At 47.7% G+C, this 23699-nt stretch overlaps 3 protein-coding genes across 3 annotated transcripts; 2 read left to right on the top strand and 1 right to left on the bottom strand.

Moving 5' to 3' along the window:
- Positions 1 to 5841: 5841 nt before the first annotated feature.
- LOC120668511 (F-box/LRR-repeat protein At5g02910-like) lies at positions 5842 to 8430 on the top strand. Its single transcript, XM_039948250.1, has 3 exons — positions 5842 to 6994; positions 7100 to 7276; positions 7370 to 8430. Exon 1 carries the CDS (start codon positions 5914 to 5916, stop codon positions 6877 to 6879), a length of 966 nt encoding a protein of 321 aa, XP_039804184.1. The 5' UTR covers positions 5842 to 5913; the 3' UTR covers positions 6880 to 6994; positions 7100 to 7276; positions 7370 to 8430.
- A 618-nt stretch (positions 8431 to 9048) lies between these two features.
- On the bottom strand, positions 9049 to 12730 carry LOC120668510 (serine/threonine-protein kinase rio2-like). Its single transcript, XM_039948249.1, has 13 exons — positions 12408 to 12730; positions 12263 to 12309; positions 11679 to 11749; positions 11468 to 11581; positions 11204 to 11379; positions 11023 to 11111; positions 10811 to 10928; positions 10460 to 10533; positions 10325 to 10372; positions 10088 to 10253; positions 9891 to 9995; positions 9718 to 9789; positions 9049 to 9644 (listed from the first exon to the last, which is right to left on the bottom strand). The coding sequence occupies exons 1-13, from the start codon at positions 12489 to 12491 to the stop codon at positions 9333 to 9335; spliced, it is 1476 nt and encodes a 491-aa protein (XP_039804183.1). The 5' UTR covers positions 12492 to 12730; the 3' UTR covers positions 9049 to 9332.
- Positions 12731 to 16607: 3877 nt separating this feature from the next.
- LOC120668509 (external alternative NAD(P)H-ubiquinone oxidoreductase B1, mitochondrial-like) lies at positions 16608 to 21883 on the top strand. The gene is made up of 10 exons (XM_039948248.1): positions 16608 to 16872; positions 17183 to 17447; positions 18175 to 18381; positions 19004 to 19254; positions 19545 to 19764; positions 19879 to 19983; positions 20324 to 20596; positions 20692 to 20816; positions 21082 to 21201; positions 21412 to 21883. Exons 1-10 carry the CDS (start codon positions 16769 to 16771, stop codon positions 21497 to 21499), a joined length of 1758 nt encoding a protein of 585 aa, XP_039804182.1. The 5' UTR covers positions 16608 to 16768; the 3' UTR covers positions 21500 to 21883.
- Positions 21884 to 23699: the final 1816 nt, after the last annotated feature.

Raw genomic sequence — 23699 nt, 5'->3', positions numbered from 1 at the left:
CCCTTCCTCGCCAAACGCGCCAGCGCATCGGTGAGGCCCTCGAGCCTGGCTTGTTGCGCCGGGGGCGACACCCCCCAGTCCCACTTCGCCGGACGCTCACGAAGAACCTTGTTGGTGAACGCCGGGAGCATGCCACTGAAGTTTCGAAGGTAGAACCACCCTCGGCTCCACCCGGAGTTGTTTGTCGTCATCTTGCTTGTGATGTAAAGGTTCCTCCGGTTCGGGCGGACATGGAGCGTCAGGCCACCGGCGCGCGCGAACCGCCTCGGCTGGTTCCGCGCATTTTCGACGAAGAGCTCGCCGCGGAACAGGTGGATCCAGAGATCCCAGTGGACGTCGATGCCGAGGTACCCCTCGCAGACGGCGACGAAGACCGCCGCCTGCGAGATGGAGTTGGGGCTGAAGTTGTGCAGCTCCACTCCGTAGTACTCGCACAGGGCCCTCATGAACTTGCTGACGGGGACGCCGAAGCCCCGTTCGTGGAGGCGCACGAAGCTTACGACGTAGCCCTGCGGGGGCTTCGGCTCGGTCTCGTCCGGGTGCGGGGAAATCCACGCCGGAGCCCCCAAGTCCGGGTTCCGCGGCAGCAGCCGCTCGGCGACCAGCTGCTCCAGCACCGCCTCGGTGGCGGAGGACTTCCCCCATGGCAAGGGCTCCTGGATGTCCGATATCTCCGAGAGTCGAGGGGGGATGCGAAAAGGAAGGCTCCGAAATGGCTAAGTCTCTCTCTCTCTTTCTCCTTTCTCCTTCTCGCTCTTGGCTATGGGTTCAGGAGGCGACGGAGGCGGAGAGGGCGAAACAGGATGAAGGCAAATGGCCAGGTGAACCCAAAACACCCACTTTCTCTTCGTATTTATTCACCTAGTCGGGCGCATCCGTAGCCACGGCCTAAATCTACCGCATTGAATGCGGTAGATTTTGCTATCGCTGACGGATGGGCCCCACGACCGCGGAGTCCCCCACGCGCGCAAGCCGCAATAAATGCGGCACGGTAACCGGCGGGCGCGGCGCGACTGTTGCGCTATCCCATCTGTCAGCCGCCTCCCACGCCGCTTCGTTTGCCCGAGGTTGTCGCCTGAAAAGGCGCGCCCACACCGTGCCGCACAAATCGGGCCACGTCGCCCGCTACCGGCGGAAGACCCGCGCGCGCGTGGCTCGCGGCTCTGCAACGTTTTCAGACCACGATGGAATATTCCTTCATAGGGGTCTCTCTACCCTCGAAGGAATCGCATTTCGAGGCCTTACTGATCAGGGGGTCGAAGCCTGGCCCTTTAGGGGGTTCGACAGGCGCCCCAGATCACCAGAGTCAGGGACTGCAGGGATGTGCCGTACAAGCTACCCTCGAACGCGGAGTTCGAGACATCCTACGCAGTGTTCAAGGCCGATCGAGGGTGCCTAGATGGGGGATCCCATCGAGGGAGAGCATCGAGCCCTCGAACCCTAACGAATGGGTTCGAGCCCCGCCTAGCGAACCCTCGCGAGCGCTTTATGAGACGTGTCTATGGACCACGAGCCGACCCCTATCGAACGGGGCACGGACGTCCGCTTGAACAACCCGCTAATAGCTCACAGAAGCAGCCATAGCTCGCGGCCCGGGCATGGGTAGCATGGTGTGCTTCACCCCTCCTCCCTACGGAAGGGCGACGAGGGTCGTAATCAAAGTCGAGGGTTCCCCTGAACGCCTTCACACGGGCCTGGGCTCGGGGGCTCCCCGCACGCCATGGTACAAACCACACCCTCGAATAAGTCGACGACCGTCCATTGTGAAGCTCCATGTGTCTGATCAAACCCTCCGCTATTAACGTACGCTCCCCTAATGGCTAAGCTGAACGCCGGGTCGTTGTACCAGCACTAAGAATGCCGAGGCCGGCTGAAAAAGTGCCGATGCCGGCTGAAAAAGACGCTGGACGGCCATCCCAGTAAAGCTACCCAGTGGGACAACGTTTGTAGCCCTTGGACGAGCACAAACGCTCCTCCAAGGCCTCGGGGGCTACACCCGCGGGTGCGCTGACGCGCCCCCGCGAAGGAGACTTCACACATATTCGAGGGTCATAACTCTATGTACACCCCTATACCCTCGGTAATCCTCCCCGCAGAGGAGAAAGGGGACTTTATTGCTCAATGCGAATAAAGATTACAAACGGTTACCGGCGCGAAGCCATCGAAAGATACAAACACGTTGCCACCTACGTGGCAATTTTCCCTGTCTTGGGGAGGAGCGGGCGACGAAGAAAGGCACCGGGCCCCTAGCTGACGCAACAGCGAGGCTGCTAGGGATGCGAGGACCAGCCCCCAGACCTCACGGGTCCAGCGGGACGCTCTCCTCGCAAGCCTTCTTCTAGCGTCTCCTCCACCGAAGACTACGCGGGGGGTCGAGCTGGCGGACAGCGCCCTCCGCACCGTCTCCCCGAGAGCAACCTTGTCGCCTGGGGGGATGATGCAAAGAACAGCCGCCCAACCTGGCACGAACGCCATGGTCAGGCGTTTCCATCCCCCTTCAGGCTAGGGGACATCGCAGAAGCAGGATCCCACGGGCCCAATGCTCTTCTGCTGATCCCACTGAACCTAAGGGATGGAGCGCACGCCCACTCCGATCTTCCCCAACCGCTCGCAAGCATTCCTCTAGCGCCAAAAGCCTAAAAAAGCCAGGCCACCCCATCTGGGGGCTGGTCACAAAAAGACAAAGGAAACATTACAAGAGTTGGGCAACGCTAGAAGAAAGAGCTGGGAGGATGGAGAAGAAAGGGAACCTCACGATCTCTATTTATAGCTGCGCCGGGCACAAAGCTTCAAGCTTGGCGAAGAGCGGAGGCTTGTGTTACCCGTGACGGCGCGGCAATCCACCAATAAAAGATGCCCTCGGTCACCGCACCGAGACACGACCTAACGAAATAAAGTGGAGCTCAGCCCTTGGACGCTAAGCGGTACGGCGTCGGCTCTGGCCGGCTGCCCTCGAACAGCGCGCCGCAAGGCGACCAGGAACGCAGGAGCCAAGGCTCTGCGTGCGGGACAGCGTGATGAAAGCGCCAGCTGCCAAGCAGCGGGCGCCACCGTCGCCCTGGCCGCCCTCAGCACACGGACACATTTCGTCCTTCAAACAAACAAACAAAGGGGCACGCGCCTCGAGCACCCTGCCCGCAGGCGCACTACCCCATCTGACGAGTTGTCACATCCGCCGGGCCGGCGCCCCGGCGCGCCTGGCGGGGGCACGGCAGTCTCCGATCAAGTCAAGGGAGAAATCGCCGAAATACCCTTTGGTCGAATCCCTTGACTCGACCAAAGCCTCGGGGGCTACTGTCGGGTACCACAATTAGGGACACCATAATCGGGGTACTAAGATCGCTTTAAAAAACACAAACACCTGTTAAAGCAACTGGGCCCACGAAGGCCCACGACCTGCTTCCCGTCCGGAAGAAAGGAAAGGACTCAAAAAGCCCAGCGTGCGGCCCATTCACATTCCCCTCGAACCCACTGAACAATCTCCGCCTCGTTCGAGGGTCCCTCTCGGTTCCGCTGGGCAATCTCCGTCTCGCTCGAGGGTAGCGAAACTACCCCCGAACAGAAAACCAATCTCCGCCTCGCTCGAGGGTAGCGGATATACCCTCGAGCGGGTAACTCATTCTCCGCCTCGCTCGAGGGTAGCGGATCTACCCTCGAGCGGTGTCTCATCTCTCGCCTCGCTCGAGGCCGTCCTTCGGCACAAAGGACAAACGGCTCTGCCGCCCAACCGCTCGCCGTACGAAGGCATTCAAAGCCAGCCACTCCACCACGGCTCAAAGGATGGGCGGCGTCAGACCGCCACTCCCACAGTAGATATGACCGGGGTCCTATCCATTGACTCTGGTCACCACACCGCCATCCCGGACGCTGTGGCAGCGCCTTGGGACCTGCGACGCGGGACAAGACGGGCTCGGTACTGCTCCCGCCGACATCCCGGACCTCCCCCCTCCTCTCGAAGGCCCGGCGACGTCACGCGTCCCCCGGACCTTCTAGTGTGCACGCCAGCACTCCGACCAGGAAGTCCGGGGCCATCCCGCGCCATTACTACCACCGGAACACTGCAGGGCGTACGGCGCAATCCTCACAGGACGAAGGATGACATCCAGGACGACAGCGACGCACGCCGCCTTCCCACAGTGTACATCCTACAGTATCCGACCACTGTAACCCCGCGATTCAAGGGAAAACGACGACTTCCATGCCCCCACTCGTGTACACCACCCCTCCTTATACCTATAAAAGGAGGAGGTGGGCTTCCTTCACCGGGGGCGGGCTAATCTCTCTGGTCTGGACTCTAGTCTGCTTGGCCTCTCTAGCTTCTCTCCTCAAGAGGACGCGCAAGGTCTACAGAGCACTCATCTCCACCGACTCCACTCTTAGCCGAGACTTGGGAGCTTCTCTCCCTCTCTCGCCTCGCTTGTACCCCCTACTACAAGCACTCCGTGTGCAAGATAATACAGTGCCCTCGCACACCCCCTTTGCTGGACGTACGGCCCCGCGGCCGGAACTAGGGTAAACCGTGCGTTACTGTGATTGCCTCTTGCATCATCATCTGGGACGAGAAAACACGCAGCATTCACCAGTTGGGATCCGGGCCCCCGGGCCGGGACACCGACAAAGCTCATTAATGGTTGGGCGCCTTTCACCTCATTCTGAAGTTCTGATGATCTCCATCAGTGCCGCCAGCTGGTCTCCTCGGACGAGTTCAGTGCTCGGGCGACAGGCCGACAGTCCTCCGTGTCGAATGACTGGGGGAGCCAGGCATTTGAAAGCTTCACCTTGCATTGATCATCTCGGGCAAGTGGGCAACCAAACTTACTGTTAGTATTGATCTCCACCAGTTGGCCCAACGGCGAACTGGACCCTTGACTCGCGTCCCGATCGAGGATGCCCAGCCCAATAAATGGCTGGTGGGCCCCGTCGCGCAGTGCCATATATAGAGGAGGTGGGGACTGCGGCAGAGGACACAAGGTTCGTCGCCGCCACAGTGTCCCACCGTCCTAACCGTCCGATTGAGAGGGAGGCGCTGAAGCGACGGGAAGCCGCCACTTGCGCCACCGCGAGCCCGTCGCCCCTGCACCACGCCGACACCGCCACCACGACGCGTCTACACCGCCCGTCGCTGCCTGTGCGCTGCCTCCATCGACGAACGCGGCCGCACCATGGAAACAGCAAGGTATTTCTCTTGGTCAAGTTCGTCACCCACTCGATCTACCACTACGCGATCCTCTAACACTTACAGCTTCATGAAACGAGCTGTGGTTAGTTAACGCTAGCTGCATCCACGTTGAAGTTTTATTTTGCCCTGAGCCCCTGAGCCCTGAGGCGGCACGTGCCATGGAACGAGCTGTGTGCGTGCCTGTCGGCTTTCATGTTCAGAACTTCCAATAATCTTCAGTCTTCACAGTTCACACCTCCACATGGGGTGCCTTTCCCACTGTCCTTCCAGCGTCAGCTACTGAGGTTTTATTTTCTTTGGCGAATGCTAGCTCCCTTCATAAAATGCAAACAAGCTTTGGCCAACGGAAAAATAGTCTGAAGATGCTGCAACCCAGCTGTTTCATTCGGAGATCTTTATTTGTTCATATTTTAATAAAGTAGTATTGTATTGTTGAATAACCTCTTCATTCCATTCAGAGAATTTTTTTTTTTTGACTCGCATTCAGAGATATTTGCGTGTGCGGTTGGGTGGTGAACTGCTGAATGCAAAGTTCAGATCTTAAAAGGTTAAAGCCAGAAGTTTTGGGCCGGCTAGTCGGTTAAAACTGGGTAGGGCCGGACGATATTTTCCCCATGAGGACTGGCCCAGAGCATTTGGTTTCCCGTTTTTGGTATTCCGGCCCGGTAGCCCAACTAAACCACGAGTGCCTCTATCGTTTGGCGACGCGGCGCGGCGAGCCTCTTGCGGCGGCGATGCACTCCCGTGGCGGATCGAAGAGGCGGCGGACGGATGAGGGGGCGGAACAACCCGATGCAGGCTCGCTGAAACCCGAGGCGGAGACGGGGAAGGATTCTACAACGGCGCTGCTGCTCGGCGCTTCGTGCTCGAAGAAGCGGCGGGCCGGCGGGGTGGCGGAGGGAGGACAAACCGAAGCGGCGCCTGAGGTGGAGGACCGCATCTCGGCGCTGCCCGAGGATCTGCGGCTGCGCATCCTGGCCCTGCTCCCGCTCAAATCCGCCATCCGCACGGGCGCGCTCTCCTCGCCGTGGCGCGCGCTCTGGGCGCGCCGCTGGCCCGCGCCGCCCTCCCTCGACCTCCTCCTCCTCCTCCCCCTCGACGACCCGGACCAGCTGCTCGAGTCGCTCGAGCGCCGCGGCCGGCGACGCCTCGACCGCTTCGCCCTCACCGTCCACTGGTTCCCATATCCCCACCGCTTCCTCGGCGACAAGGACGTCCACCGCTGCCTCGACTACGCCCCCGCCTGCGGCGTCGAGGACCTCCACATCGATATGGCCGATCATATGTGGAGGACATGCCCCAGCAGTCTGCGCTTCCCATCGGGGTTCTCCCGCCTCGTGCGCCTCTCCCTCCTCCGCGTCGGCAGTGTTTCCTTCGGCTACCCCCTCAGCTCCGACGCCTTCCCGGCGCTCGAGGTTATCCACCTCCGCTCCGCCCGCTCGGTTGACCTCAACCGCCTTCTCTCGGTGAGCCCCCGCCTTCGAACACTTGACGTGCGCTACTGCCAGTCCGTCGATACTGACGGAGACGCCATCGACATCGGGGCCGCGCAGGGTCACCTGAGGAGCCTTACCGTCGCGGAGTGCAGCAGTGTCAGTCACATATACGCCGGCACGGCCTCCGGCCTCCGGCCTCCTCTCCCTCCGCCTCAGCAGTGCCTTACTCCCCACCTACGACATCCTGTCCACTGCGCCGCTTGAAGACCTTCACATCTGCCTACGGGGCCGTAGCTGCAATCCTCTCAAACAATGGATTCAGGCGCTTCCCAACCTCACAAACCTCACAGTCCTCACCATCTGCAGCATCGCCCTCCGGGTCTGTCCACAATGTTGTCTCGTCCCATTTCATCAAGATTGCCCCGCTCCTTTTGTTTGGCTTTGGTCGGTTTCGTTTGAATTCACCGTGGTCTTCGCTTTGCAGAGAGTTTATGCGTTGGCTCGTTTCGGCTCAGCTACTTGTTTGACCAAGTTGAGGAAATTGCCAAGCTTAAGAGAGCTGCAGCTGCTCATGTTTGCAACGGCCAGCACCAATCTCGCTCATATCTATATGTTTCTCAGGACGTGCCGTTGTCCCCAGCTAGAGAGGCTCTTTGTGCAGGTCAGCGGAGAATTTTTTGCATTCAATGCATTGTGAACTTGGGAAATGATTTCACTTGATACTCAATATCTTGTTGTGCGTTTTTGGTTGCAGCTCCCAACAAGCAGGCGTGATACTTTTGTCGGCAGTTCCTCGGAGGTAGTAGCGGAAGATGAGCCAGCTGAAGTTTCTGAGGAAGATGAGACAGAGGAAGAATTATTGAAAGAAGAACAGGTACAAAAATATGTGCTAGAGGAAAAGCTATTTTACGAGGATGTGTATGAGGAAGATCCTCTTGATGAAAATGTGCCACTGGAAGAGCAATCCGAGGAAGATGTGCCAGAGTATGGCTTGAGATTCTATTTCTTTCTCTCTACACTATGTACTTACTTTTCCGGCTATGCGAGAGAGAGTCTTTATCTTGGGTCTATAGGCACAAATAACCTTATGATTGCAAAGATGATGAAATTCAAGGGCCACTACTTTGAGAAGCGACTCGTAAGCTTCTTGTTGAGGAAGGCTCCTGGTCTCAAGAAACTGCTACTGGTCGCTCCCAAGGGGCACATAAAAGCACTGGGAAAAGACACATTGGATATATCACATTTTATAGATTCAAATTTGCCATGTTCCAGGAAAGTTTCACCAGATGCTCAGATAATTCTAAGCCAAACAGATTTTGCTGCAAGCCAGCCAGTCCATTCAGATGTGTTTGCCAGGTTTTAGTTTTCTGTCAATTGAAGTATAGGTCACAGTTAAAAGCTTATCCAGTGGTGTGCATTGCGAATGGATTGAATATGTTGCTAGCTTTTTATCTATGTTTTCCCTTGAGGCCTTGAAAATAGTACTGAGCATGTTTTGCCAATACAGATGTGCTTTTGGGTCATTATGTATGAAATAGAGAAGGAAGACAGCGATATTGTAGTGTGGACTGCAGACACAATATTGGTGTGGCAGTGTCGCACACCGTGAGGGATCAGGGAGTTGCATCTTTAAACTTTTTGTTTTGCTACTTGAGCCTATCATTTTTTCCATATTTGTTAAGTCACCTTTGTTTTTCTTTTGCACAAGTCTTCTGTTCTTGAAGAAGACTTGGCTATCTTGAATTGTTTCATTTATATGTGTACATTGTCCCTCTTGTTGTTTGCTAATAACAGACTGATTGGGATTCAGTACAACTGGACAAGAAAAGTCCCATAAACCTCATTCAGAATGCATGAATTTTCACCGACAAACAGGAATTGAATATTTACTCTAAATTTCATGCATTTGGAGGAAGGAAAACTCTAGTATGTTAACTTAATCTCTATTCTTTTATGTTTGAGCAACTCGATCTCCATTTAGAGCAGCAATTCTTTACTAATTAGCAACAACTGCTGTGTTGTTACTTGTTATAAAGCCTTTACCTTGTCATTGTCTGCCGAGCCCAAGTTGTTTACTGTATATCAAAAAAAATGTTTGTAGTATTTCCGGAATTTAAGTAAGCTCGAACAGTGGTTTTCAGGTTTAGAGAAAGAAAGAATGCACCAGAAAAACATATAACTAGCACACAAAAAAACACGAAGCACTATCAAAAAATCTTTTCTCGCGATTTGTTCTTGCTCTGTATCTATCTGAAGTTCTGAACTTTTTTTTTTTTGTGTGCGTCTTCTTCTCCTAACGCTGGTTGAAGTATCTATCAGGTTTTGCATCTACAGAGAACATCTGAAGCAAGCAAACATTTGCACTAAATGTAGGGGTGGCTCGCCGTTGCCGGCATACGCACAGAGCCAGAAACCAGGCCACCAGGCCAGAAATTCACAGCGGGAATCAACTATGCTTCTTAAAAGCTAAAAGCCCAGAAAAAGGAACAGATGTTGCTGGGTTTTATTCCTCAGGAATAGGGAATACTAACACAGCGAAGATGGACTGTACTGATTAGGCAGCTGCCAAACATGTATTCTCGATATTCAGTAACAGAACCGTGTACAAAAGATACGGCAGGTAAAAGAAAATGCCAGAGCTGATTCTATAACCCACGAGGGAGTGCTTGATCCAATCTTTTAGCATTGCAGTTTGAAGCGTCCTAGGTGTTCAACCATCACCATTTGCACGCCTGCCTTTGGATTTTGGAGTTCATGGTGCCCTTACCCTTGTCCTTGTAGGCATTCCTAGAGGACACAGGCCTTCTCCGCCCATGGGCAGCTGCGATTGCCTTTTTCCTTTGCTTGTTTAATTTTTTAGTGAGTTCCGCATCTTCCTCATCATCATCATCGTCCGACGAGCTATCATCATTATCTTCATCTTCCTGGGAAAGCATCTTGCCCTCTGAATCAAGCGGTTCCTTAGCATCCCCATTTCTACCAGAGGGAGAACTTTCCAACCTGTTCTCCCCGCAACAACTTGTTCCATGCTGCACAGTGAAGAAATGTAAGAAAAACGCCATTAAAAGTTTGTTTATTCATTCTTATGGATAGATGACTAACCTCTTCAGAAAAAGTTCCAGGTACACCTGAATCCCTTGAGGCAAGATTACAATCAGGCTCATCACTATGGTCCTGAGAAACAACATAAAAATACACTTCAATAACAGTTACTTCTATCTAGACTGGACTATGGGCACTGTTTACGCATATTCAAATATCTCAGCCAGATATACCTGGTCTATCTTCAAGGAATCGATAGGCACAGCATCACCAACCTCCTCCTCCTCATCATCATCATCTGAGCCGGAATCATGTCCTTCAGCATCTTCATCAATGTACTGTAAGCAAGTTGAAGTATCAGAAAACTAAGCTGAAACACAATCTATAAATATATGCATGAATAACAAATTTGCCGAAACATCTGGCCTACCTTGTCCATCTCCACTTGCTCCTTCCTGGTAAATCCACTGGCAGCTAGTTCCTTGTCCAAGGAACCAGCAGCCTTTTTCACAGACAAAAAAGATGGTCTGCTATTCCCTTCAACATCACTTTCAGATCCATCTTGTTCTTCTTCTTTCTCTGATGTAAGATTGAACCTAACAGGAAGAATAGAAATTTCAATAAAAAAAATTCAGTACCAAGGATAAGTTGAAGCTTTCTTGCATACCTCTTGTTGAAAAACTTGTAGATACACTCAATGTCTCGGTCAAAAAACCTGCAAATGCAAAATCCATTTAAAAAAAATACACGACACAATCACATTTGTTATCTAAGTAAGATACATACATTTGCGGATACATACATTTGCGCATTACGATGAGAAACAGATACCATCTGTGGGAAGTCAATAACCGTAATTTTTTCATTATCATCAATCTGCATGAAATTGGCATTGATGTAAATAATTATACACAAAGATAACAAAAATACCATAGGTAGTAACGTTGTATACTATATTACAGAGCTAAGTGCTGGCAAGCAGCACCCAACAATTATTCAAAAGGATGGTTCCGGCTCATGCGTTTACAATTTTTTTTAAGAACTCTTGTTCCATAATATCTTATCCATGCAAGTTTTGGTTCTATGAATGGTCAAGGATTTAAAACTTCTAAATTGACACAAACTGGGAAAGGAAAAGAAAAAACAAAAATACCATGATATTGAATTCATTAAAGTCGCAATGTATCAGCCCATGCTCTGCCAAACGAACGATAAGACCAAGAATTGTGTCAAAAACATCATCTGGATTTTGTAACTCTTTCACTTGAACCCTACATAACATAAAGCAGCTTGTATCAGGCTCCGCACGAAGGAACATACTCTTAGACTAATATACAAATCCACGGATGGTAACTATATGCTTACAGAGGATATCCCTGAACAAGTGACATGATCACACAATGCCGATTGCAATCCACAGCTGTTGGAACAGGGAAACCATGGTCTCCTAAAGCCTGAAAATATAAGGAGTCAAGGATAACCAGACAAAAAGGTAAAGAGAGCATAGCTCAGATTGAGTTAATAGAGTTATAATGAGGAGAAAAACCTTCATAAAGGCAAATTCCTTCAAGGCTGCAAGTCGTGAGAGGTACAGCCAATTAAAGCTCCTTCGATGCCTTAGATAATCACGCTTAGATTTCACAGCCCTAAAAGATGTCCTGCCCAACCTATGGAGCTTCATTGCAAGCACTGTACCATCCTCTGTGGCAACCTCAAATATATCTGTGTATCACAGAGATATTAGAAATAACTTCTTATGACCTTTGCCACATTACTAAAACAGAGAATAAACATTAAGAGTGTGACAAACCTGACTCCTTTCCAACACCGATCTGACGGCCAACCGAAGCAAAAACTCCTCGATTAACCAAAGTCTTGATGGCAAGGAAGTCATATCCAAGATAGGTGAGCCGATATCCATCATCTGTATGGAACAGAACAAATAAAACAACAAAACAAATTGCGCCAAAGTGCTACCAACCAAAAGTTGCTTAATCAGAACAAACCACCCATACACTCACATTTAGTAGCATCATGGTGCACCAATTTGTTCTTCAAAAGATTCCTCAGCACTTTGTATGTGCCACCATGCCTATATTTTCAAAACATAAGAACATATTCCGCTGAGGTTAATACAAATATATTCCACCCAGCAACCATTTGCTAAATGGCGGATCGACAACAAACATTAAGAGGAGATACTAGCAGCTTTGAAGAATAAAGATTCCATGTTAGACTAAATTAGTTTATCAGAACATAAATGTTTATGGCAAAGTACCAGTGCAACATATAACTTCATTTATGCTACTGAAAAGATAAGCATATAGGTTGTCATTATGGTAAGAATATTATCCACCTAACTGAGCACCACAAACTGCAAGTTGCAAGCCATTCAAGAACTAAAAATCCTTGGTATACTGTGCAAGGTCAAATATCAGCAGTAATACCTCATCCTCAAATTGGCATACTAAAATTGCAATTACATCTCAAAATAAACAATTGGAGTATAACAGGAAACATACTTGTTAACATCTAAGACTAGCAAACAAAAGCATATACTCAAGTATAGCTGCAAATTGCAGGATTTCGAACAAAAACGGCTTACTTCAGTCCAGCGATCCTGTCAACAAGCTCAGCTGGGACAATCTCGTGCTGCGATCAGTCCAAACGTCAGGAACGGACTCTCACAGGCATATAATATGTAATGTAACGAGGTGAAAGATTGGGATGCAGGGTTTTGGGGATCTTACGTTGCGCATGCCCATCTCAACGGCGGTGAGGACGCGGAAGTCGTCCTTGGTGAGGTAGCGCAGGGCGTTCACGTCGAGCTTCATGGTGTCCTCCTGCTGCCGAAGCTACAGCCTACAGGGCAGTGAGGAGGGAGGCGACGATGGGGGGAGCTCTTGCTCGCCGGCGACCCCACTAGCCGGTGGCGCTGGTCGGCTCGGCAGTGGAATCAGGACTCGGAATATCACGGTCGGGAGGACGGCGTGGAGCCGTGGAGGAGTGGAGTCTGAGGGGAGGGCGGAGGCGGCCGGGAGCAAGCGGCGTGCGTGAGCTAGGTTTTCTCTTTCGCTCGCTTCTCCCATATTTGGGCCGATGGGCTAGATACGAGCCTTTGGTGGGTTTTGCAGAGGCCAGCCAAATTCCCGCCGATGGGTTTGCGGGCGGCCCATACGGCACGCGGCTGCTATTGGGCTACCACTTTCAAGGGCAGCTGGATGAAATAATAATAAGCACTTCTTCAAAAAAGAAATAATAATAAGCAACTTAAAGCAAGTACTACAGCTACTTTGATGTCTAGCGACGGGAATTCCTCCTCTCTTTTGGATTCGGGGTGTGCCATCAATATTCGGGGTGTGCCAGGATTAGCCCCCGAGCTCCGGACCCAACATGTTTTAATGTTGCAGTGGGAACTTTCATATAACTATTGAAGATGTACGTGCCATATGCACGTATTAAATTTTTCTTCCATCAAACAATGATGTTATTTATTTTTTTCAAAAATAATAAAATCTTTTTTTTCTTCCATAAAACAATGATGTCAATTAATATGCTTCTAAAACCATCAAGCAACATTGTCATTTATTTTTCTTCTAATAATAATACACGTTTTCCTTTTCCTTCCATAAACAATAATGTCAATTATTATCCTTCCAAAAGAAAAAATGATGTGAATTATGGGTCAATATATGTGCGAAGGAAAGTATATGTATGCTAAAGTAAAGTAATATGTGGGTACAAGAGGTGGGTATAGAAAATTGCTGGTGTAAAAAGTAATAGGATTTTGGTGGAAGACATTGACGAAACCAATCTTCCCCTACCTTTCGTCAAACCTTTTGGCCTGACAAGTGAGGCCTCCGCGAGAGGTACGGTGGGCCTAATCTTGGTGAGAAATGTTTTCAATTGTTTCAACTTTTATTTCATATATAATTCTACTGCCATAGGTATGAGCTAATGTTGTAGTAGTGAGAAAGACACTCCAGTCTCAATGGTTTCGGATCATTGATTAGCTTATAAAAACATCTATATTACATCATATGTATAATACACATATTTTGTCTTTTTTTCTATTTTACTCGGTAAGCGCCAACTCTAAATGGTTTCGGACCCCTAACACAAACAGTCACCTAGATTTGGATTAGGATTTCGATTGACGGAATTATTGCTTACTTTAGTAATATAAATATAAATAAGTAGAGATAGAGATAGAGATTCAGTTGTGCCCCGATTGTTTTCATATGCACAAAGTGTAAAGATCAATGAATTGGTATGCTTTTAATCGTTGATTGAGCAAATGTAAGGAAATCTTCTATCTAGGCGTCGTTCGGTTGGGCTGAAGCTGCTGGGCTGGAGCTGCTGGGGCCCAGCTGCAGCCACATGCTTTTCAGCCAGTCCAGCGCCAGCCCCATACCCAGCGCCAGCCCCATCCCCAGCCCCAGCCGTGTCCAGCCCAGCAAACCGAACAGGCGACTAATGCCTGGTTGACTGATTCTGCTAAACATTGTTAGGAGCCTGCCAACTCAAGTCTCTGGCAGTGAGATGCATACTTGGATGGTTACAATTTGAAGCATATCAAATTCATGCAAAATTCAGGACATTTCAAGTGGCCAGGAAATGGCTAACTAGAGGATATGTCTGCCAGTGTGGCATGAACACCAAAATGCCAGAGAGGATATGTTTGAAGTTCCATTAACTAAATCAGTAGTTCTTAAAGCACAAATAACATTCAACATTGACCAATCCCATGTAGGAACACTATCTGAGCTAAGATCTAGAGAATTTGCCAGTCTTCACTATGAAAAGCAAAGTGATATATGTATTAGTTTAGGTAGATAGTGACTGAAGTGCCTATGAGTATGCATCTACTTAGTATATGTGGGCATGCTAATTTGTGAAGCTGCAATAAGGTGTGCCTTTCTTTGCGGAACACAGCCTCTGAGCTTGCTCTGTTGTATCTATTCTGAAGCTGTTTATCTCTGGCTCTTAACAGCTCTCCGCTCCATCCACATTAGCTTGTTCTTCAACCAAGTTTCTGGTTTCAGCACTATCTTTCTTAGGTGTTTGGGTGTTGCTTTTGGATGCATTTTCCCCATACCACAGGTTACTCTCTTGATGTCACAATGCCAAAGCATGCCCAAAAGCTAAGCAGGGCTATCAACTCGCCTCCGGGCTATGTATCTTGGATTTGTGTGCTTCAGCATTCAAACTGGTGGGAATGTGCAAGAATAAACCAGCCCACACTCCAGCTAGGATCTCCCAACGGTTTTCCTCATCGTCATGCTTTATCAGGTTCAGTTCATTGGTTAATATAGCACCTTGTTTGACTGTGTTCATGCTGAGCTTACCATCATCGGTACCTTGCTTTGCTTCCTCTGTTATTGGCTTATCATCAATATGACGTACCTACACTGTTTTGAGTCACAATCTTAGTTTCTCACAAGCATATTGCAAGGTCTTCTCAACCATCACTTTGGGTACAACAAAGCTGTCTGGTAACAGTTCAGGCTGAAAACCTGCAGATAAGCACAGTACTGACAAACAAAGTGCCCACAAGCATTCACCATGCTAATTCATGAGGCTGCTGCCTGCTGGGTAAGATACGCTGTCCATTGCCTCGTTCCACTTGTTCTTGTTCTGTATCTATCTGATAGTTTTTTTCCCCCGAGTCTCCTTCCCCTCCTAACACTGGTTAAACATGAATGATGCTCTCAGGTTTTGCAACTACAGAGGAAATCTGAGGCAAGCATTCATGTGCACCAATTACTACGCCAATTGTGCCCGATTTGATCGATCGTCAAATGATCATCGAACGTCTCTTCAAGTTATCTGCACTGAAGACGTACCAATTCAACTTCGAACTGAAGAAATTTCAGACGAGAGCTACCTTGAGGCCACCGGCGTCGTCGGACCAGCTAAACAAACAGCTAACAATGTCAAGTTAACTCAAGCCACCCTTTATGTAGCAATTCTTTTTACTAGGTTGGCAACAAACAGCTGCAATGTTATAAAGCCTTCTTGGTGATTTAAGGAGTTCACTCCTTTTGGTTATGAGCATTATATGCTCTTGCACCTAACCTAAATAAAAGGGGAAAAAGCTCAAGTGATTTGCAGGTCATGCATCATGCAGTTTAGCGGGCATGAAGCCTGGAAAGTGTACTCCTGATGATATCTTCCGCAGTTGTGTTTCCTTTTGTATCTGCTTTTATGGCAATATGTTCTGCAGTTGACAATGTTGTTGGCCCATCTGTATATAGTACATATATTCCAATGTGAATTCAGCTTAGTTCTGGTCATTCCTGAGTGTGTGGTACACGCCAACTGCTAAGGCTGTATCAGCATGATAAAATTGTGGTTTAAGACTTTAAGCAATTCTTTGCTCGAAGCAGCAGTTGACGCACTCGGTCAAACTAAAGTGATGAACATGTGGTGACGTCTCTTGTGATGTGGATTGGTTAACCACTTGGTGCTCTGGTCATCAGGTCAAGTAAAGAAACGCAGGAAGGGCCAACCGGCCAAGAGCCCTTTCCCGTCTCACCGGGGGAGAGAAGTTGATGCGGATTAGATTAGCTGGTGTATTAAATTAGTGATGGCATGTGACGTGTCAGCTCATTACATCTTACGCGCTCCGCAACTTCAGACGTGGACCAGATCCGCAACTTCAGACGTGGACCAGATCCGAAACTTCTGCATTATTTATTTACCATTTTACCCATAATGACGTTTTCTACTATTTTCTTGGGACAGGTGAGAGGCTCCGATAGGCTGCAGGAACCGAGAAATTTGCAAAAATGGGACTGCAAACATTGGCCTTTGCAGTTTTGCCATTGGCCCCACATTTCATAGGCACAGATGGTCCCACCGTGTCATTCACTGGGAGTGGTAAATTCACGAGTGGTCAATGTTTGCAGTCCTAATATTGCAATTTTTTCGCAGGGAACCAGCAACACATCTAGAACGATAACCAACCAATGAGCAGCGACTGAGGCAGGAAGGACAGAGCAGGGTAGGCTTTGCCTTTCCCGTCGCTCTCCTCGCTTTCTCCTCCCAGCTGATCACTTGGGATTGGGGTTCTGAATTCAGAACTCGGGTGAGGCCTGAGGCTAGCAAGATGGGGTTCTCCTTCTTCTTCACCAGTCGAGCCGCTGCTCGGTTCTTGGACGGGATCGGGCGCCCCGGCGTCTCCACCGCAGCACTGCTCCTTACAGCAGCCAGGTGCGGGTGCCTCCTCCGTCACTTTCCACTAGAAATCTGCCTGATTTTTTGCTCCTCCCCCCCCCCCCCCAGTTTTGTCGCATGATTTACTGTACCTTTTCTGTTGACCCCTTCTTTTGGTTTCGTCAACCTTGAAATCATTGGGCTCATGTTCTTGGTCTTTTGGGGGATCATCTACTGAACTTTTAGGAACAGACCCTTTTGCATCCACGCGTTTGGTTTGGTCCCAACATTTCACTACGATTATTCTAAACCTAGCTTTGTATTTGGGCTGCATTTGCAAGCTAAAATATTTGCTGTGGCTTTGCAGTGGCGGAGGCCTTGTGGCCTATGCTGATTCCGCTGCAGAAAGTGCTCCGGAGCCATCCCAGGATGCCCCCAAGAAGAAGGTGCTGGTTCTTGGGACTGGCTGGGCTGGGACGTCGTTTCTCAAGAACCTCGACTGCTCCCGATATGAAGTGAAGGTCATATCGCCCCGTAACTACTTCGCGTTTACACCTCTGCTTCCAAGTGTCACATGTGGAACTGTCGAACCACGCAGCATTATTGAACCCATAAGGCGGATGTTTGAGAAGGTACTTTTTTCTAATTGATTATATGCCACTGTATGCTGAAAGCAATGACTTGATGTTTCTTTGTTCTGCTACACATAAACCATTCGGGTATGCCCTTCTTATTTATATATCTTGGCTTGTGCCGAATAGCTATGGATTTGATGGGAAGAAGTTGTTAATAAGAGATTGCCCAGAGAAATAGGTAAAAGAAATTTCCATCCAAGATTTAATAATTGATCCATTCTCATCCTGGGTAAAGTCCATCTTATTGTGATAGAAATGAAGAGAAATAAATAAGCTTTAGTTAATGTAATAAAGATACCTATTATCATTTCCAAAATTCCAATCATTTTATTCATTTGGAAAAATTCAAAAAAGGATATAATCCCTCCATCCCATTATGCCTTAGAAGTTAGAACACGTGCAGTCAGCACGTTCTGATCATGGTTATTATATATAATGTGTAGTTTGTATATACAGAAGTGATATGAGTAAGCTTGACATGAAATTATTTCACAAATCACAATATTGCACTTTTAATATATGTGATGATAACATTTAGTGGTCGAAATGGCTAGCATTGACATCGAAATGACAAAAGCGCCATATCTTGATTACTGGAGGGAATGCATACCTTGATACTTAGGGTACCTCACTGATGTTCATTCACTTTCTCTGCTAGTTCAGAGGTGGTATTTTGACGAAGCGACACACTGAATGTTCTCTTGTTCTTGTTCTTCTCTTGTAGAAAAGTAAGGACGTTACATTTTGTGAAGCCGAGTGTTTCAAGATTGATGCAAGTAAAAAAATTGTACACTGTCGTTCAGCTGTTGGAACTAATCTTGATGGGAATGGCGATTTTACGCTTGATTATGATTACTTAGTTGTTGCTCTTGGAGCTACTGTAAATACATTTAACACTCCTGGAGTCTTGGAGCACTGCCACTTCTTGAAGGTAAAATTCTCTACAGTATCTTATTCTCTTGCATATTCTGTTATGATTCATATATCAACTCTAAGCTATAATTGTTCTATTTGATTTTTCTATAACGTTGTTAAGAGACTTTTGATTTAGAAAACAATAATGTAGCCTTGTAGCCTTGTGTGAAATGTCAAATGACACTTTTGTGCCTAGCAGGACAATGTTACTGCAAATGTTAGATGTTACTTTGACTTATATATTTCATCACATCAAAGAATCTGTCAAGTTGTAATCATGCAGCAGATTCAAAGGTTTTAAATGGAACTATTTGGCATGATATAGTGCACACACATTGGAACACATATGATTCTCCAGCTTCATGTATCTGTACTGTTAGGTACTTATGTTAAGATAAGGTAATCAGGCTTTCTTTTTCACATATTAACATTCCCGCAGCGCACCTGCTCAATGTCATTGCATCCTCTGAATGTCCCTGCGATGCAAACTTTGCTCTTAGTGCAGTATATGTGTTCATTATCTTCATGCCCATTTTTTGAAGATTTGCATTCATGGATCTACTATGTACTGTGTCATCTATTATTAAATATTTTCTACCTTACTCTGTCATGATATCGCTTCACATTGTGAAAGGCAGGAAGTAGAGGATGCTCAGAAGATACGAATGAGTGTGATAGACTGCTTTGAAAAAGCGTCACTTCCAAATATTAGTGAAGAGGAGAAAAGAAAAGCTCTACATTTTGTAGTTATCGGTGGTGGACCTACTGGGGTTGAATTTGCAGCGGAGTTGCATGATTTTCTTGTCGAAGATCTGGTGAAGCTATACCCTGCCATTCAAGAATTGGTGAAGATAACAATTATTCAATCGGGAGACCATATATTGAATATGTAAGATTCTGTGAGCTTATTAGATATTCTTGTTGGAGCAAATGTCATGTTTTCCTTTCATGTTGCTGTAATGGTCCTGTGTGCTTCGGATAAGAAAACCTCCATGATAGCTAATGTGTTACAGTTGCAGTTGGATTTTTTTTTACAAGAGCTATCATTTAAAATTGGATGAAAACAACAACACTAGCTGATTCAAAATCCATGTCTGATGTAATCTCAGCAGGATTTTTTTTGGTCTCCTTCTGCCCTTCATGTTTACCATGAGCTGAATCTCTATTTCTGTTATATAGGTTTGACAAAAGAATTGCTGCATTTGCTGAACAAAAGTTCCAGAGGGATGGCATCGAAGTGGCTACAGGCTTCAGAGTGGTAAGGGTCTCTGATGATTCGATTTCAATGAAGAGCAAATCAGTTGGTGGGGAGGTATCAGTGCCATATGGGATGGCTGTTTGGTCTGCTGGTATTGGTACTCGTCCTGTCATCATGGATTTCATGCAGCAAATCGGGCAGGTTTGAATCGCATTTGAAGCCTTTATTACCCACTTACCCATTTATGTCCTACTCCAAAATAGTATAGCTCCAAAGTTTTGTGAATGTATCTCCAAATATTCTCTCCTTGAACAGACCAATCGGCGTGCCTTGGCTACTAATGAATGGTTAAGAGTTCGTGAGTGTGAAGGTGTCTATGCAATTGGTGACTGTGCAACAGTTAGTCAAAGAAAAATAATGGTATGTGTAAAGCCTTTAATCATGTATTTACAGATAAAGCCTGTCGTTCTCACTTTCCAACTCGATAGCTCATAAAAATCATGTCAGTCATATTACTGCACAAGGAAGGCTAGTATTCTGTAAATCATGAATGTACATATCAATAGGTTTATTGCTAGATAATTTCGATGTTTGAGATCTACCATTCTGTAGCTCATATTTTATTTGATTATTTCAACAGCAAATCCCTCTGACTGTCTGTACTCTGTAAACTCATTTGCTTTCTATAAAAGCTGATATGTTGTCCTTTCAAAAAAAAAAACAGCAAATCCATCTGACCTATCTGTTTCTATGCTTCTAGGATGATATTTCAATGGTATTCAAAATGGCAGATAAGGACAATTCTGGCACTTTAACACTGAAAGAAATCAATGACGTTTTGGAAGATATCTGTATAAGATATCCACAAGTAGATCTCTATATGAAAAGTATGCACATGCTCGATATTGCGGATTTGATAAAAGGTGCAATAGGTGATTCTCACAAGGAATCGATGGTGGCTGATATAGAGGAGTTCAAAAAAGCTCTGAGCCATGTCGATTCCCAAGTGAAAAGTGCTCCAGCAACAGCTCAGGTTCTGTCTATTGCACTGTGCAAGTTATCTATTGATGGTATATAATACAGACAATTTCATGGTTTGTGAACAGCCAATTCTTCAATATTTTCCAGGTCGCTGCACAACAAGGATACTATCTTGCTGAATGTTTTAACAAAATGGAAAAATGCAAAGAGCATCCGGAAGGCCCATTACGCATGACAGGGGAGTCGGGACGTCACTTTTTTCGTCCATTCAGGTATTTAGCTTTCTGCTCACACCCAAAAGTCATAACCGGATAGTTGCATGCTATGTCACATTTAATTAACAAAGATCTATTTTTATCACGAAAGTTGGTCAGTTCAGAACTTGATCGTACACTGACTGTCATGGGAAAATGGTTGCTGACCAAATATAACTTTCAAAAATAGTTGTCAACGTATAAATCCTATACTGATAGTGTTAGCTCTCATCTTATTTCTGAATTCTTTGCTTTCTCATCTTTTGATGCCTTTTCTTTTAAGGTACAAGCATCTGGGTCAATTTGCACCCTTGGGTGGAGAACAAGCTGCTGCAGAGCTCCCGGGGGATTGGGTTTCCATGGGCCACAGCACTCAGTGGCTCTGGTACTCTGTGTATGCCAGGTAGAAACTCGCTCTCTAGTGTGCTCTCATCATCCACAATCCATCTGACTGAACAAAGCACGACCCCTCTTGTGCTTGCTTGTTGCTGTTCTCTGGTTCAGCCTCCACCTTATCCTTTCCATCATGAATCAGGCCTTTGTCCTCACAAGTCATTTTTGTGCCAAGTCTTTGTCCTAACTCACCATCATTGTCCTCTTTCCGCATATCCAGCAAGCAAGTGAGCTGGCGCACAAGGATGCTGGTGGTTTCCGACTGGACTCGCAGGTTCATATTTGGGAGGGATTCAAGCCGAATTTAGCGCCGCCCGAACCGAGTGCACCAGCCTCCTTGTGTACAGGGAATTCTGCTGAATAATGATTGATCTGCTGGAGCTTGAGCAAGCAAAGCTGTTTCTTGCCCCTCTCCAGATCCTGCCAACCAAACTGCTGCTCTTGTCTGTATGATGCACGGTGTTCCTTCGCTCCGGCCGTATGGCTCTCAGCATGTGAAGCAGATCTGGAACAATGAGGTCGCTTATTAGCCGTCACTGTAGCCACGTTTGGAACATGGAATCTGATTATTGATGCAGGAAATTGAGCTGTTCCGTATGAAATTGTTGCTGGACATTTTGTAGAGAATTTTTTCCTGAAAGAATTACTTTGTGAAGAAATTTACTTGCCTGCCCTGCAAGGTCATTGTGCTATACTGCTATGAATTGTTGCTGCACGGCTCATGTTGTGGACTAGGGTAAGAGCTCAGCAATCTGACCATACCCAGATCAACTTAGGTTTTCACCCCCATTAACAGGCTAATCCTGCCACTGCCAGCAATAACGGCATGTCTGCCTCAAGGGTGTCCATGGGGTGCAGTGCACCTACGCCACATGGTGCGGCTGTGGCAATCCATGTTCTCCAGTCTCTACGCATGGCGGTGATGCGTATGCGTGGTCCTCTGTCTCGCCGGTGGAATGGCGAGTGGTCCATTTTGCTGCTCACGCCGGCCTCTTCTGCTGCAGCTGGCCCTTGGCAATCACGTGCTCTTTGTTCGGCCGTTAGTTATTACAGGCTGTAAGCTTGCAATAACCTCTTGTCGGATTTACCTGAGCTGGGAGCAGCTCGCAGATCATGCTCAACTCCACAAATAGCGCTAGCACAGATTCCTCTCCCTCTCAAGTTCTATTTACCACTTAACAACACTGAGCATCCTGAGTCGAGTAGGAAAACAGGAAACAGCTCAAGTTTTTTAGATCTCTTTTATTTTTTATTTTTTAAAAAGTTTGCGAACTAGATCTACGAGACCCCAATTGTGCTATTGTTTGTCTCTCATGGTTTTTTTTTTTTGCATTGATACATGACATGAATGTCCCTTTTTTTTTACTGAATCCGGCGAGTGCTAGACAAAGCGACGGTACTATAGCACGGTAAGCGTGCATCACCGAGGGAGAAAATACAAGAGGCATTTTGCAAATACGATCCATGGTCACTTCATTCTGTGATGTTACTTTGGCATCTTGGTAAGTACTCTCACATGGTACCATCGTCCTCTAAGAACGTTGTCTTCTACTACTGCCTTTTACGACAAGAGTTATGGTACAGACGTGCATGTACATCAACCACATCAATGCATGTCTGCTGCCTTTTTCATCACAGGTGGGAGAAAAATCATTAAAAGCAAGAACATGCAGGGCTCCTCCTCTAATCCTTTATCGCAAATAAAATCTCTCAAAGTCATCTCCAAGCTTAAAGCCCAAGAGTCCTTAGTGTACCTTACTAGATTTGCACGCACTTGCGAGCTTGATTAGCCTAGCTAGACCCAGTGCCTTTGTTTCGCCGCATGTCCTGGCCCTGGCCCAGATCATGCATTCACAAGCCAATAAGAAAAAAAAACACTAACTAAAAAAATTCATAGAATGGAGTATTGTAGTTTGCGCAGCTCTCGTACTTGTTCAAAAAAAAAGTATTGTAATTTTGAATTTAGTCAATTTCATGCCGTACATGCCACTAAATAAATTCAATTTTATTATATGAGTCCTTTTACGGTGGTTGGAAGGTACCTCTAGGTACCTCCTCAAATTAATTCCTTTGTGTGACTTTAATCCCGCAAGGGTACTATAGTCATTTGTCCACCCCAAAACCCCACCTCCAGCCCAAACCGCACGCATTATTCCCGTGCCGCCCGCGGCTCCTCCGTGCCCTCGCCCTCGCTGTCGCCGTCGCAGTCGCCCTCACCCTCGCCGTCGCCGTCGCAGTTGTCTACCGCCCTACACTCGCCAGCGGTCGATAGAGGACGTCGCCCCACTCTTTTGCCGGTAGCCTGCCTGTCCGCGGGGCTGCCTCTCGCCCTCGCCATCGCCGCCGTCGTCCTCGTCCTCGCTCGCTCGTTGTTGACCGCCCTACACAAACCAGCTGCCGCCAGAGGACGTCACCCCACTCCGCCGCCGGTATAGCCTGTCTGCTGGGTTGCCCTAGTCGGCGCAGCCGCCGGTTGTGTTCGCTGCTTCCGCAAAGGATCCCATTACG

Source organism: Panicum virgatum, chromosome 4N (genome assembly GCF_016808335.1).
Source record: "Panicum virgatum strain AP13 chromosome 4N, P.virgatum_v5, whole genome shotgun sequence".
In the NCBI taxonomy this organism is placed as follows: domain Eukaryota; kingdom Viridiplantae; phylum Streptophyta; class Magnoliopsida; order Poales; family Poaceae; genus Panicum; species Panicum virgatum.
The sequence above is the reverse complement of the archived record's forward strand: the minus strand, read 5'-3'. Positions and strand labels throughout refer to the sequence as shown.